At 45.3% G+C, this 16,752-nt stretch overlaps 1 protein-coding gene across 1 annotated transcript in view; it reads left to right on the forward strand.

Annotated features, from left to right (window-relative positions):
- Positions 1-16,752, forward strand: part of PIP4K2C (phosphatidylinositol-5-phosphate 4-kinase type 2 gamma) — a 601,833-nt gene that overhangs the window by 483,101 nt on the left and 101,980 nt on the right. Inside the window, exon 8 of the mRNA XM_069653597.1 lies at positions 5,371-5,617. Within this exon, the coding sequence (XP_069509698.1) occupies positions 5,371-5,617 (247 nt within the window). The remainder of the gene's footprint in view (positions 1-5,370; positions 5,618-16,752) is intronic.

Below are 16,752 nucleotides of genomic sequence, written 5' to 3' on the forward strand. Positions count from 1 at the left end.
CTTTTTTTTTCCGCCCTGTTCTGTCCCCTGAGTTGGTGCCAGGTACAATATTGTCCAAATATATACATGGATTGGTGGTTTCAACAAAAAGGATTGTTGTGATAGGGCTTGACAAGGATGGCTGGGAGTGCTGCACAGTACTTTGCATTGACCCCACAGTACCTCTTGTTTGAAGGCAGGCTAATGGAGAAATAGTGCTTGCAATCTGTATCATCGAAATAATGGTGCAGTACCTGAAGGCCCAGTGTCCCATGATGGCCCTTGCACCCCCACTTCAGTTCATTGGTGCAGATTTAGAACAGGTGCCTGAGAGACTGTGGACAACTAATCCCTATGGCGTAGGACTCCTACAGGGTGTGACTCGGTACACAACTTTGAAACGAGGAGCAGTATTACCCTGAGTGAAACAAAATAAACTCTCCACGGAGGCAGAGGAGGGAATTAAGGACCCCATCAGTGCCCTACTCAATCAAGGGATAATTGTAGCATCTACCCCCCCTGCAAAACGGCTATATACCCTATAAAAAAGGCAACGGGGGGTGCAATTGGAGTATGATTCAGGATTTATGCCCCCTAAATGAAATTGTGCAGCAAGAATTCCCTGTTCCTAATTCTGCCACGATTTTGTGTAGCATCCCCAAAGAGGCAACACATTTAACAGTGGTTGACCTCAAAAGTGCTTTTTTCTCCATACCGTTGCACCCAGACTCACAATACCTCACTGCCTTTACACATGGGCGGGGGGGGGGGGTAGAGGGTCCAACACACAAGATTACATCAAGGGTATTGTGAGAGCCCCAGCATTTTCAATAGAATACTACACACAGATTTAGCCAAAATACAATTGTCCAGCACAATCATATAGTACCTTGACTACTAGCTTGTGTGCAGCGGCGCAGAGCAACACTGCAGACCAGACTCAATTACACTGTTACAGCTCCCAGCACGCAAGGGTTATAAAGATGACAGGGTGAAATTACAGTACTGTCTACAAGAGGTTCTGTATTTAGGACAGTTGATATCCGTGGATGGCAAAAGAATAATACTCGACCAGTCAGTAAGTGTTGTGGTGAACCAAGAGTTGTCGCCGGACAACTTAGTGACATGTCCAAAAGGGTTTTATTTAACATACTCCTAACTTACCTTATCTCTGAGGGAAGTCCCTAGCTAACAAAAGTAAAGCCAAGAGTGCCCGTCCAGTCCAAATAAAGTATTTTGTAACCAACCCAAGTAACTAACTGGCTCTACCTCTTTGGGAAAACATCCAACTAAAAATTAAAGAAAGGCTTGTACAATAGCCTATGTATGGACTTCAGCCTGGCCCACTTATAGATGACTGGTTCTCAATCTTTAAGATTCTTATAGCTTGTCTACACATCTTTAGTATAAAATACTTTATACTTTTAGAAAATAACTATTGACATTATGGGTTTCTCTCTCCCTTTATAAGGAAACAGTTTGTTTTTCAATGTACCAATCCCTCCAGGATGACTTGAAAAAGTTTTCTTTCCATCCTTCGTAATCGTTCGGCCAGTATACATTCTATACAATGACAAAAATAACGAATGTAATTTAAAATAATAAAACAAATAATGAAAATATATGTGGGGGTTGGGTAAAGGGTTAAATCTTGTGGGGAAGTGGTTGGGGTGGGTTTTTAGCCGGGAGTGACAGGGATTTTGGTGGTGGGGCATTTTTGTTTCGTTATATTTTAATTTGTTATTAATTAGTTAAGACATGGAACCCATTGGGACTTAGCCCAAGTCTCTGTAAAACAAAACAAAAAAATTCTTGTGGCAAAATGTATCCCTTTACGCAGACAGTGTTTTCAGAGTATTCAACTTCACTTCGCTCTGTTTCAATATGAGATGTTTCTTTGTGCCTCCTTGATGCTACTTGGAGATTATTTCAACTTTTCATGCTATCGTCGGCTTTTCCAGCGCTGCATCACAATGTTTGTCCTTTTCTCTCTAGGATAATGGGGCTGCATGCCTGTTAAGTTCTCTTAATGTTTCATACTTGCATCTGTTTCGGTGCTCTGGGAAACATCGCAGTCGTGTATCTCGTTAGCCTCCACATGGTCCTAACGTCTTTCCCCATCTGTTACACTCCTGTCCGTCGGTAGGAGCTCAGGATTTCTGGCTCCTCTTTTCTCAGGTCTCTTCGTTTGTTGCTGGGCACCAGGCTCACCCCTGCTCTTCAGTGGTCACACCACCAAAGAAGACGGTTGTCTCTTATTCCTCTCCATCCCCTTGACTGGGGCTTCTTGCTTGGTCGTAGGAGCCTCCTTCCAGCCTCCAGCTAGTGGATTTCTTGTTTGATATGTTGCCGTTGGCTCCAGGGCTCGATGTGGCTCTGCTCTTCCAGGACATCCATGCTTCAGGGGCTTGCCTTTGCGTAGCATTTGCTCTCCTCCCACCATGGGCGTTCTCTCTCCCTTCACGGTTTGTTTTCTTATACAAGTCATTTGATTTAAGAAAGGATGTCCGACTTTAGTGATCGCAGCACTAGGGCGCGATGCACCATTACCTGAAGCCAAAGGGGTGAAAGAAGGATCTTTTAAAATTATTTTTAACAGGGAATGCATCAGTTTTTCCAACATCCATATATGCAGTAAGGGTGGTTTGGACAGGGAGTTCCATGCTGGAATGAGAGTCCTTGTCTCCAAGAGGGGAGTTGCTCCGTGAGGTCCCGCTTGACCAGAACTCTAGGGAGGATCTTGCATAGCGGGGTCACCTTCCATGTCTCGGAGGATAGCTCCTCTCTGGCGAGAAGGGATGAATTGGCCAAATTTGTCAGTGTACAATACAGAATAATATGTGTGCCTAGCTGAATCTTCTACCTGTCCTCTCCTAAGAGTGAAGCCAAACTGCTCAGTCACTTTACTATTGTGAAAGTTTGTACTATTTTGGTGTGAAAGCCCTACCAAACCATAAAGTTTGGTCTTCATGAACCCCTCACAAGGGGGCTTGGAGAGGGGGTAGGGCTTGCTAACAGGTTGCGTGAGACAAAGCTTTAAAAGAGAACTGATCATCTGATGCATGTTTTGCAGACCCTCTTCCTGCTAAGTTTAAGAATTTGAAATAATGTTATTCCATATAGAGGGAAAGGTATGCAGCTTAAAGATAAGTATCTTTATCTTGCATGCCATGCTCCCTTCTGTCCGTTCGGCCATGTGCTAGACTCCATCAAGCCACCTAAAGTGGCCAAGCATTCTGGCCTCTTTACTTCCATTGTGGCTGTTTGAGACCTTGACTATGCCAGACACCGCCAATCTACTCTGCGTCCATGGGATAGTTCTCAAATCTGGGCCAGCGACTCCTCTGGTAAAAACAGTGTCTTTGTTTGGCATTTTAGTGGCATATTGCATTAGTCCAAGACCCTCTCCTTTCCCCCCCAAAAACCTTTCCTGAGATTGGGAGGTCACCCCAGGGACTGCATTCTGCCCCGTTTTCACTTTTTGCAGTGTAGGGTATTAACTTTTGCAAACAATGGCGACTATTGTAAAAATGTTGCCTTACCTAACCAATTATTTTCAAACTACCCCATCCACTGGTCTCAATAAAAGTGTTTGCAAATGCGAACAACCGGATGCAAGTCCACAATTTGAACCTAAATGCCAATTCCTTTCGGCCTACTTTGGGTACTTTTTAAAAGAAAACACTGGATTGATTTGCAGAGAATGTGCAAAAGTGTTTGGGACTAGACATTTGCTTCTCAGAGGTTTGAGACACACGCTTCCAGTAGTTCAGGCTGGGGGCACAACATTTTGTCATAACGAATGACTGATTAAAAAGTACATTTTGATGCCTTCTTGCATCTTTGTCCCATCTCTTGATGAAACAGCACATTCCATTCCCTAAAAATTGAGTCAGGTCTATGTTTGTAAAGTTTTGTTTGATTCATCAATCTGTGGCAAAGTAAACAAGCTGGCCAAAAGACTAGAGTCAAACTTAACCACAAATTAAACCTGTGACTTGAAGGACTTTGGAATTCCGCTCAGCCCAATGAGTTTCTGAACTGCTGTCCCCATTAATATTAAATTGATCCTTGCTTTATTAAATGCTTTAATGGGAAAATTCTTGGTTATTTAGAAATTGCTTAACATTATAATAAAACCTTTTCATTTTAATATTCTATTTCAAATTATGGAATATAGAATATTATGGAAGGTAATTATGCTGTATATTAAATTTTATTTATTTATTTTCTCCATCCCTGGCCTTTTTGGTGTCTCGTTGGGTTATTTTCATTTGAATCACAAAAAGGAAGATCTGCTTTGTGACCAAAAAACATGAATCTAAAAGTTATGCTAGCAGCACTATTTGCCTTCAAAGCAATGTTTCACAATGGACCAATTTCAATTGTTTAGTTCTTGGCAAAGCAGAGAGATTGTAGTATGTGGGGATGAGTTCCCAAATTAAGTTCTGTTTGTAGGTTAAAAGTTACTTAATGGGCAACTGCAAAAGTGTCCTTATTGGTTAAAATATAATCTAATTTGTTTTGGAAGTTTTCCCTAAGATTTGTTAGGATTAATTGTTGTAGATCACTTTATAAAATGTTTGCAATCTCTATATTTTATAGCACGTCTTTTATGCTGCTTACCTGACATTTCTGCTGTGGTGAAAAACAATGCATATTTGGTTCAGTGATCCATCCGACTAAAAACTGTGCACCAGAAATTTAGGATAATCTACGACAAGCATTTTTCCGAAACTACCATCTGCGGAAAACCAATCTGACTCGTGCAACCTTTCGTGTGACACTGATCAGCACCTTTAATCTGAGTGAAATTATCACCAAACGCCAGGAAGTGACAATATCCCCCAACCCCTTTTTTGCTGGCCCAAACTCATCCCTCAACTCAGTATTCCCTAATAAAATCTTGCATCTGACAAGGAGATGTCCCCTATTTGACAGCATAAATGCTCTCTCGAGGCAGGATGCATCTTACTACCCATGCAAAGGTACAAACTTGCTCCGTAAAAACCTGTACACACACTTACCAAGATGTATAATTTGCTGACCATAGTAACCTATTTTTTGTTTAGGAATTAAATGTACTATAGAGTCTTTCTTGTTTAAAGTGTCCCCTACTAATAGCAATTCTAGGTGGACAATGAGCACCTAATCTGAGCTTCTCTTTTGTGGAAGACAAACACTGTGTTAGAAACCCCTAACACTGTGGGGAGACCTCAGGCTCAGATGCTCTCAAATTCACACAAAGTGCATATGTTTAAATACTTCCAAACCTTTAGCAGTGATGGAGGTGTGTGTGTGTGTGTGTGTGTGTGTGTGTGTGTGTGTGTGTGCGCGCGCTATATGAGGGCACTCTTATTTAACTGACTCAGTAATTGTATGCAATTTTAGTTTCTAGTGCAGTTGAAGATCATGGACTATAGCTTGCTGCTGGGAATCCACGATGTTAATCGAGCCGAGCAGGAAGAGGGAGACTATCAGAAGGAGGAGGATGGGGAGAACGACTGTGCTCCTACGGTAGTGGGATCATACGGGACTTCTCCTGAAGGGATTGCTGGTTACTTGAATTCGCATAAGCCACTGGGTCCCAGCGAGTTTGATGCCTACATAGATGTCTATGCAATCAAAAGTGCAGACGGTAAGTCATTGAATACACTGAATTTCTATTAGATACAGTCAATTCATGGTTTGAGGCACCTGACAAATGAAGACCATAAAATTCAAGTATGCTTGTTCTTTGAAAAAAGGAAACTCTGTTCTGGTCTAGAGCAGTGTTTTCTCTAAGATAGTACCTTGGGGCACTGCCCAGCCCACATGTTGCAACGTTAACAGAGAATGTACTTGTCAAAACACGTCTCATCAAGTTTATTCGGATTTGCATATAGAAAAATCCATAAAACCATTGCAAAATGCATACAATTACATCATAATAAAAATATACCATGTCGGGACCACAGCAAAGACAACCAACACAAAAGAAGAAAACGATTGAGTTCAGTTCACCTTATTAGGGTGATGTATCAAGCAGTCGTTTCCTATGACTGAATGCTATTTTTAGGTACAAGATTAGCGACCAGCCCACTTGTGAATTTGCCCATAACAGGTAAGTTAGAGCTGGCCTATATGTACAGCACACATTTCCCTTAATAGTGGTCGTATGAACTGTTTTCTCGCCTGCACATATGCTGGGCTAAAGAGAATCTGATGTGCCAAGTCCTCGTATGCAGCTTTGAAAGTTGGGCAAGATCGATCTGCCCCAAGCCCATGCTGCCACCACAGCCTTTAGTGGGATTCAGTTAAACATTGACCTAGATACAAGTATACAATCCTTTAGGAATTCTGGCCATAGTAAATAATGCTGAACTCCCGGACACATGGTCCTCAGCCCTCGATTTTTTTTTTGGCTTAATCATTTTGCTGCTTTCTCTATCCAGGTACACAGCCTCATAGAAACAAGCAGTCCATCGATTGATTTCTCCCCTGGCGCGGATTAAGAAAATATCGACAACTTTGACGATGTCGAAGCCAATTGCTACAAAATCTGACAAAATATATGCTTCACTCACGAAGAGAGAGTTCTTTAAGTCTCTTCTATTTTTGAAGAGGAAGCGCATTCTGACAATGATGAAGGCCCATTTGGTTTACAATACGGTACACCCATGTGCCAGAGAGCTTCATCTCTAAAGAAAGCAGAATGCAAGACCTAAATGAGAACTTGCAAACAGCAAGTGGGGTTGACACCTCGCCAGAAAGCCAGAACCAGGGGAACATGCAGAGTCTTCTTATAGACAGCTTATCTCGAAAGTGGTTGAACACTTGGGTTGGAGTAGGTCCCCATTGTCCTATGACCAAGACGACTTCACTGACATTCTGGGCAAGGATCCACAGATGGGTCCTATATTGCCTTTTCATGTGGCCCTGCAAAAAAAGGGTGGCTAGGAACTTGGAGACTCCTGAATCTAATCCGGCAGTCGACAGGAACCTGATTAAAAAAAATACCGCCCCTCCAGTAGCGACCCCGACTACCTGTCAACACCCCACTCCAGAGTCTGGTGGTCCAGGCAGCTACGGCTACATCTAAACAGGCAGCGTACCCTCCCATCCCTCCTGATAGGGATGACAAGCATGTAGATGGATGGGCGAGGAAGGTATTTTCTGCAGGGAGCATGGCACTGAAATCTGCCCACACCACTTGTGCCCTCGCAAAGTTTTTGTGTACTCTATGGGACTGTATATCTATGGCGGCAGAGCATATTCACGAAGGGGATGAAAGGGACGGCTTCTTAGCTATTAAGGACGGCAAAGAGGCCATGTATGAGTCCCTTCAATCAGGGTTGGATTCTGCAGATGGCATCAGCTTATCCGTGGCTACCAGCACTGTTATGTGCAGATTTGCGTCGTTGAGAAAGTCTGGTTTTGCACCTGATGTGCAATCTAGGCTTCGCAACATGCCTTTTTACACGTCTCCTCTTTTTGGCAACAAGGCTGTCGAGAAACTTGAAGTTGCAGACCTCAAAGGCTGCAGCCAAATCTTTAGGCGGAGCTGTTCGGCAACCTCTGCCTTTTCATCATAGTGGCCAATGTTGGAGGGGTAGGTGTTTTTGCTACTACTCCTCAGTTGGAAGGGCGAGAGTAAGGGCCAGTCACAGGCCAGAGAAGGTGTCCTCATGGTGGATGAGGTCGGGGTGCTAAGCCAGCTCAAGCAGCAGCCTCCTTGCCATCGGCCTCTGCAGCAGCTGCCACAAAACTACTGTGAGGTCTTGAGTCACAGTTCACCAGTGGGGGGGCAGACTGTCTCAGCATCTGGAAGAATGTCTAGACATTACTTTGGATGCTTGGGCTTTGGAAATCGTAGCGCATGGTTACTGCCTTCCTTTTATGAGAAGACCTCAGAACAATCCACATGGGAACCACTCTTGAGGATTTCCCGACCCGCTCCTTGTGCAGGAAATTTTAACCCTGCTAGAAAAAGGGGCTATGGGACCACTACCTGTAGCGGAGAGGAACAAGGGATGGTACTCCCCATATTTTTTTGATCCCCAAAAAGGACGGAGGACTGAGACCCTGCTTGGACTTGAGTTACTTGAACAAGTTCCTCAGGAAGGACAAGTTCAAGATGGTCGCACTTTCTCAGATCTTTCAGGCCCTCCAACTCCAGGATTGGTTGGTGTCATTGGACCTTCAGGATGTTTATTTTCATGTGCCAATCCATCTTCAGCACAGAAAATATCTGTGGTTTGCAGTTGGCGGTTCTCATCAGTTTCGAGTTCTGACATTCGGGCTGACCTCCGCACAAGGTGTTTTCACCAAACTGATGGCGGTTGTGGCAGCGAGTCTCAGGACAGGGGGGGATTCCCATCGACTCCTACCTGGACGATTGGCTGATCAGGGTGCGTTCTCCCGAACAAGGCCTAGATCATCTCAACGTGACTTGCCACTCTCTTCACAGACTGGGCTTCTCTCTCAATTACAAGACGTCCCATATGATACCTTCCCAGAAGCTCAAGTACACCGCAGCTGTGCTAATACATCCTTGGGAAAGAGGTGAGGGTCCAAGACATTCTTCAGATGGTTACCAAATTTCAGAGCGGCCAGAATCTTCGAGCCTTCTATTTTATTATTTATTTATTTGTATTATTTTTAGGTTGATCAGCCTCATGGCATCCTTCATTTTTCTGGTGCCAGAGGCCCGCTTGAGAATGAGATCCCTCCAATGAGCTTTAAGAACACAGTGGTCACAATTCTCGGGAAAGATGTTGGACCGACTTCAGATTCCAACCAGAGTCTCACAGGATCTTCTGTGGTGGGCCTGCAAGGAAAATATTCTGAAGGGAGAACCTTTTTGGCATCCATGGCCGGAGATTACAGTAGTGACGGAAGCTTCACTCACAGGGTGGGAAGCCCATGCCAACCACCTGACAATCAGCGGTCGTTGGTCTCCATCCGAGTCCAACCTACACATCAACATTTTGGAGCTGAGATCAATCAGACTTGCGCTGAAGTCTTTTCTGCCCTCTGTGCGGAGAAAGAATGTCCTGATAATGACTGACAACGCAGTGACCGTGCATTACCTCAAGAAAAGAGGTGGTGTAGGATCATTACCACTGTGCAAGAGAGACAGTGCAACTCTGGTACTGGGCAATTCAAGAAGTATTCTCCCCATCAGCAGTTCACCTAGCCGGAGAGAACACGGCGGCGCACCCTCTGAGCGGCGGAGCACAGTCTCCCACAAGTGGGAACTAGCTCAGGAAGTCCTTCAAGAGATCTTCACCTTTTGGAGAACCCTTCAGGTAGAATTGTTCGCAACTGGGGTCAACCGGAAGTGCAAAAGATATTGCTCCAAGGAATTTCCCCCAAGGGGAGCAATGGGAGACGCGTTCATAGTGGACTGGGATTTCCCACTCCTGTATGCATTTCCTCCAGTCCCTGTCATTCCTCATGTAATCGGGAGGTTTAGAAGGTTCGGGAAACACATGATCCTAATTGCTCTGGATTGGGCCAGAAGGACGTGGTACCCGCAACTTCTGGACATGCCCATCTGTCCTCCGATAGGTCTTCCACATAGAGAGGACCTTCTCAAGAGAGAGGAGGGTTGTGTCCTCCATCCTGAGGTCAAGACTCTCAAACTTCACGCTTGGTATCTGAAAGGCTGCGATACAAGATTTGGGTCCTTCGGGATGACGTAATGGAGGTGTTGCTTTTGGCCAGAAGACCAGCAACAAAGTCTTAGTGCTGTTGCCGTTGGAATGCGTTTTGCAACTGGTGCAGGGAAAAGAATGTTGATCCTTTTCTATGCAAGACTCCGAAAGTTTTATCCTTTCTTCTATCCTTAGCTAATTTATGGCTTCAGATTGGTACCATTAAAGGATACTTGGCAGCGCTGTTCATCGCTCTCAGAGGAATGTTCCTATTTCAAAATTCCACTGGTGACACAATTCCTAAAGGGGTTCACTAATGTGTTCCCTCCATCTCCTTTACAGGTTCAGGTTTGGGACCTTAATCTGGTTTTAAAATTCCTGATGTGTGCTACATTTGAACCTATGCACACATGTCCGTTAATGTTATTAACCTTTAAGGCAATCCTATTGGTAGCTCTGACATCCACCCGTAGAGTGCAGACACTTTCATCCAAGCCAACTTTTACCATCTTTCACAAGGACAGGGTTTTGTGAAGGGTCAAACCTGAGTTTTTGCCCAAAATAATTTCTGACTTTCATTTGAGTCAGAAAAATGTTCTGCCTTCCTTCTATCTCATTTCTCCTAGTATGGAAGAGGAAAGACTCGATAGGTTGGACCCCCGGAGAGCGTTAAGCTTTTGCATCTCCAGAATGTCTTAAATTGAGAGTTGATTCACTTTTTTCAGATATACAGGACACAAACTAGGTCAGGCTGTTTCCAAACAGACCTTGTCCAGATGGATAATTCTCACAATATTAGAATGTTAGACTTGCAGGAAAAACGCTCCTGAAGGTTTAAGAGCTCATTCCGTCAGAGCCATGGCTACATCTACGGCACTTCAGAGGGAAATACCAATAAAAATAATTTGTGAAGCAGCAGCGTGGTCTTCCATACACAAGCTCACTAAACATTATTCCCTGGATTACTCCCTTGGCCAGGATGGTTCTTTTGACAAGGCAGTCCTTCTATTCATGAAAATGTATGAATTCCAATTCTACTCCCTCCCCCAAAACATAACACTGCTTTGGGAGTCTGTCAAAGATGAGGAATATGTAGGAGGACACAATCCAATCGAGGAACAAGTTACTTACCCCTGATAACGTTCTTTTGACTGGATGTTCCTCCCACGTATTCCTCATTGTCCTCCCATCCTACCCCTTAGAATTTCCCGTGCTATTGCAGCTTCCGTTCCATCAAGGCTGAGTATGGTCAGTCCTGTGTTTTACGGATATCTCTGTTGCAAGAGGAGGGGATAAACAGAACTGAGGCCAACGGGCACTGTGCACGCTATATATATTCTTCCAATGAAATCGCCCTCGACTGAGGCCTTCGAGGGACATCGACTCGACGCACAGCTCCCGCTGCAGAAATGTCTTTGCCAAAGCAGCTGAAGATGGACAAAAAGTGTTAAAGATGAGGAATACATGGGAGCAACATCAAGACGAAAGAACATTACAGGGGTATGTAACTTGTTCTTCTGTCACTTCTCCACAGGAGGAGCCTTTCCCTGTGATGTTCGGGAGGTGAGCCTGCTCCGCAATACCCTCCCTAGGTGAAGAGGCAAGTGGAACCTCACCAGGAGATACTTAGCCTCTGGGGACAAGGACTCCCGTTCTTCTAAGGAGCTCTCGAAGCCACCTGATATCCCACCTACAGCTACCTCTACTGAAAGAAAATATGAAGAAAAAACTGATTTGTTATTCAAATACTTTAATTGTGCCCATAAAGAAGAACTTGTATTTTACTGAGAAAACCTTTTTGAATGTGGGAAAACCCTTATTTATTTTTATTTATATACAGCAGGAACATGCTCATTTTATCACAAAGATAAGAAATCAGATTTTACGAGAAGTGATGAGCTTATTACAACGGGGTGAGTTTGAGGGACATTATGATCAGGTTATGTAGGGAAGTAAATGGAACAGTCACCTGGGACAGTAAATAAGTAGACAGACATAGATTTAAGGACAATGAACATTGGACATTTTTAAGTGCAGATGGGCAGTACGGCCAGCTGTGCTCGGAATGTGACTGATGGGTGAAGTGCTACAGTGGAGGCAGAGGAAGTGAGGGACAGATGTAGGTTAGAGCCGAGGGAACATTTTAGCTGGGAGGCAGATGAGAGGTAGGTTAAGAGGGTAACTCATAGGCGCAGAGTTAGGGAACACATCTGTGTGGTCTTTCCTGGTTGTCTGGGGAAGAGAATTCCATGCAATTGGAGCAAGAAGAGAAGGAGCAGAAGCGAGAAGGAAGCACAGGCAGGGCGAGGAGCCACAAGCGTAGTCGAGGCAGAGCAGAGATGATGAGAAGGCTTGTAGAGGAGGGTAGATGCAGTGGTGCCTTTGCATTGTCAGGCATCCAGCCTGGTGATTGTATGAGGAAGTAGGTGTGAAGTGAGGGAGTTCAAAGAGCCCTGGTAACAAAGTTAATGATCTTGTCGAGAGAACAGAATGCATATTTGGGAAGACCAAACCGGATGCTGAAAATGAAGCAGAAAGAAAGGAAGGACTTTGATGCTGCGCTAGGGAAGTCCCAGCGCAGAAGAATAAGAATGGAAGGCAGAGACAACGTGAGATAGAAACACTGAGTTTGAAGATAGCTCACTGAGTGCTGCAGAAACTCAATGTGCATGGCGCCCGATGCAGAAGGGAAGCCAGATTGAAATCCCAGGCCTGCAGCGTCAGAGGAGAGATGCCAAGAAGCGGTCCAAACTTGACATTCTGACCCTGAGAGAAGAGTAAGTGGTGGGAGAACCACAAACAAGCTGTGGTGGACTGCGGGTGTCCACAAACCATGCCGATACCACTTCTGTGAAGAAAGTACAAAGAGGAAGAACGATTGAAAGAGGAATCAACAACCCGTATGGGGAAGGTTTGAAGAATCAAGAAGGCCATTCGACAAGTGAGAATGAAGGTCGCAGCCTGCTACCAGCCACAGTGACGCTGTCCCTGAACATTGAAGTTAACTGGGAAGGCGAGAGACCCTTTGGGAACCAGAATCATTACTGGAACACTCATACCCGTCCCAGTGAACATAAAGTAACAAGAATATATGGAAAGAGTGACAATCATTACTGGAACGCTCCTAATCGTCCAAGTCAAAATAAAGTAACAAGAATAGATGGAAAGACTGTGGCATTACTGGAACCAATGTACTCGTTCCAGTCACGATCTAATATTCAGAGTGAAAGAAGCGCAAGAGTACCAAAATAGGAATGTGCAATCTAGTCCCAAATAATACAAAAAGTGGACATTCAATTAGGAGAGAAGCTTACATTTGAATACAGAGAAAGAAAGATTGGTCTTTTGAGAAGGAAAGTGCAAAGATAAATAAAGCAAAACAAGAAAGGTTTATGAAGAATATAGTGGTCAAGGGGAAAAGTTTGAAACTTGGAAGAATCCAATATCGGAAAGTTGTAGTTTAATCAAAGTAGTTACTGAGAAATACTTAATACCTTATTGGACTGACACTGGTGAAGAATCATCTCGCAGGAGAAGAGTCCTTCATCTGTGTTTTTTGTTCTAGTACTGGTAGGCTTAGAATAGGTTAGTTTGGACAGTGCACAAATCTTTTTTGGACTCCCTGACAACTGACTAGCACCATAGCTAGTTTGGTTAGGGAGGGAAAACTTGTAGCATTGGGAAAGTTAGAAGTGTTGCCTTTTTGTTTTAATAAAGATCAATATTGATATGTAGGATCTGTGTCTGTGTCCTTCTAACTAAAAATAATGTATCCTCGTGTCCCCACACCATATTCACACCATATTGTTTGAATGGCATATTTGATTGTAAGATCCATCTCAGACATTCACCTATAATATGCCTTAATTTGATAAAATTATATTGCAGGCTTGAATAGAAATGTGTGGGCAGTCTCCAAAAACCTCTAAGTTTAATATTTGCTCAACCCAATGTTGTATGTTGTTGCATTATACTACTAGGCCATTTTACATTGGCATTCTCTTCAACATTAGACTGAAATATTGTCAATGGTTAAAAGTAGATAATCTTCTATTAAGGAGCAATGGGATAAATAAGAGTGCTTCTTGTATGGATTCTCTGACTGAACTCCACCAAAAAGACACACTCGTAACATCTCTTCTATAAGTCGGGGTTCTTTTTCTGGGTACGCCTGAACATGGGGCAAATTAACTTCTCCCCTAGTCCCTGCTTTGAGTCGCACATCATCTCTTCCCCATAGGCAAGTCATCCTTCCCCAACCCAGCCACTTCTCAAACCCGCTGGTCACCGCTCATATTTCTCAAAGAAGGGGAGCCACACACCCTCAATGTTTGACCTGGACTTGGCAAACAGATGGGTTAGATATTCCATATCGTATATGGCACAGATCTTGGGACCCCATTCCTTCTCCCCTAGCATTCACAGGTTCTTCCACAGTTGGGCCAGACAGCATCTCGCTACTAACAACATAATGTGAAACATGTGGCCCTGTTACGCTGCAGGCTCCTTCTGTGTTCACTCCAAAGAGAGCAAGCCGTGGGGAGAGGTACCCTGAATCCCATCAACCCCCTTTATCCAGGATACTTGACACTTCCAACAGTGTGCGTCGTACCGGTCCCTCATCCGGGCTATCCTTACTGGGGGGGTAGTGCCACCTATACAAAAGTTTCAGGGCCTGATGCCTATATTGAAGTGATGCGGTGGAGCGATGGGCCCGCCTACATTTGAGCCCACAGTGTCCACTATCTCTGCCCAGGTCCTGTCCTTATTTGGTTCTCGAAGAGGGGGGGATCCCTTGGGATTGCCAAGAGAAGTAGTTTGCGCAGAGGGGTGATAGCTGGGCTATACAATCGGGAATCTTTTGAAATTTGTCAACTCCCCCGTTCAATTATCCCCCCCCCTTTAATTGTAGGAACCGAAAGGGGGATAATTTACTCACACCCACGGCCTCCTCCAGTCCCTGCAGAGATATAAAATACTCCTACGGCCCGTCCCCTTTCCTCCATACTTGTGGGACATTCCGTCCTTCGGGCCGGGACCACAGCACTTTTGATAAAAAGCATAAAAATTGAAACATTTTTGTCTCTCTTTTTACGCAGGCTACTGCCCGTGGCTGTGCTGCTCTCCTGAGCCCCACATCGCCCTTCAGTCCTTTTCTCCGCACGGTCGGGGCTGAACACACTTGCATCACGGGAAGTCTTTTCTTATTCCCGTTGTCTTCTTCTCCTGCTCCGGTTCTGCGGTCGCTTAGTCCTCCATCTATGCCGGAGCGTCTGGGATTTTTGTCCTCTTCTTTATGCAAACTTCGCTTTGCTAATGCGGATCCCTAGTCTCTCTGATTGGATTGTCTCGGGCCGGCCCACTGTTGGGATTCGTGCTTCTACTGCGATTCCCTCTCCGTCCGGGCACTCCAACATAGTTGTCTTCAGTGGGAGGATGTCTTTCAGCGTGTTCCTCCACCTAATCTTCAGCTTTTCATCAACGAAAAGAAGAGACAGCCGGTAAGTTTCTTACTTTTTAGGGAGCCACTGCCATGGGACTCCTTCCTGGGGTCTTCTCAGTCCAGGGGGCGGGCTCAAGCAGCTCTACCACTAGGATTTCTCCTGAGGTGCCTTGCAAGCCAAATAGGCGTACCAGAGTTTTCCCTGAGGGTTCCCACAATGGACCTGCCAAGACCGGAACACTTTCCGAGGTTCACTTGTCAGGTGCTAAACGTCAGCCCAGATCATCTGTGGCTTTGGTCACCTGGGTTCACTCTGAGGTCTCAATTTCTGGAGCTTGCAAAGACCAAGGCGAGCATCCAAACTGCCAAATCTTTCAGTCCTGGCAAGGTTTCCAGTTAAGGCTCCTTATACACAGAGGTCCGGGTCTCAGTCTCGATCCTTCTCTGGCTTCAGGGGGTTCCAGGACCGCCGGGCACGCAGAACTGAACCTCCGGTTGGTGGCACCCATCGAAAAAGAGCAACAGGGCCGGTTTTTCTCTCGGCCTTCAGCCTCCTCTACAGGGGCAGGTAGTCTCCCTGCCAACAAGTCTGCAAAATTATATTTTTTGTCGGTCGCACAAGACTCTGCTGGGAGGACGAATCTCGTCTCATCTGGAGGGCATGGCAGACCACCGAAGATTGTGGGTTTTGGCCATCGCTCAGGTGGGCTTTTGCTTGCCCCTATCCCCACCCCCTTCAATCCTCCCTTCCAACAGATCGGGACACCCTCCCTCAGACAGAGGTTCAGAAGCTTCTAGACTTCAGCGCGGTGGAACCTGTTCCCCTCGGGGAGCAAGGGGAGGGCTTTTACTCTCACTGTTCAGTGCCCAAACCCAAGCAGGCTGGCCTGCGCACCATCCTCTACCTTTCCCAGTTCAACCTTTCTCTTCCCTAAGAGAAATTCAAGATAAGATAAGATAATCACACCCTGCCAAATAAAGTCCTCTCTTCGGAAGGGCGACTGGCTCAGTGTAGTGGACCTTCAGGACGCATATATGCACATCTTGATATGGAGACCGCATCAAAAGTATCTGCCGTTCTCCCTGGGAGGGGAGCACTGCTAGTCTGTTTGGTCTCAGCTCGGCGTTGCGCGTCTTTCTGAAGATGTTTGTCATCGCAGCTTTCCTTTGGCTACAGGGTGTTCATGTATATCCGTACTTGGACGATTGGCTCCTACGCAGCCCTTGTCTACAGACGGCATTGAGCAATCTCCAGTCTCTCATCCAGCTCCTGTTCCACCATGGGCTATCGGTGAACTGGCGGAAATCTTCCATGACGGTCTCCCAAGTCCTGGGTTTCCATTTGAACACGATTGACTCCAAGGTATATTTAACGGCCGAAAGAATTAGGGAATCTTTTCGCCACGTGTCAACTCTTCATCCAGTAAGAGCACATGACGGCCTGGTGGTTCCAGAGACTTCTGGGCCTCATGCGTACTTGCTTTTCCGCGTCTCAAAATGAGGCGTACACAGCTAGTTCTTCGGAGCTCTTGGTGTCCGGCTTCGGAATCTGATTCCAAGATGATTCCAGTTCCATCCTGCATGATGGTGGACCTTCTGTGGTGGTCCTCGACCAACAATCTTACAGTGGGGGCCTCATTTCAGGAGCCCTGCCCATAAGTGACGATTACCATGGACCCCTCCCTCCTGTGG

This window comes from Ambystoma mexicanum, chromosome 3q (genome assembly GCF_040938575.1).
Source record: "Ambystoma mexicanum isolate Mex_15411 chromosome 3q, UKY_AmexF1_1, whole genome shotgun sequence".
Taxonomy (NCBI): Eukaryota; Metazoa; Chordata; class Amphibia; order Caudata; family Ambystomatidae; genus Ambystoma; species Ambystoma mexicanum.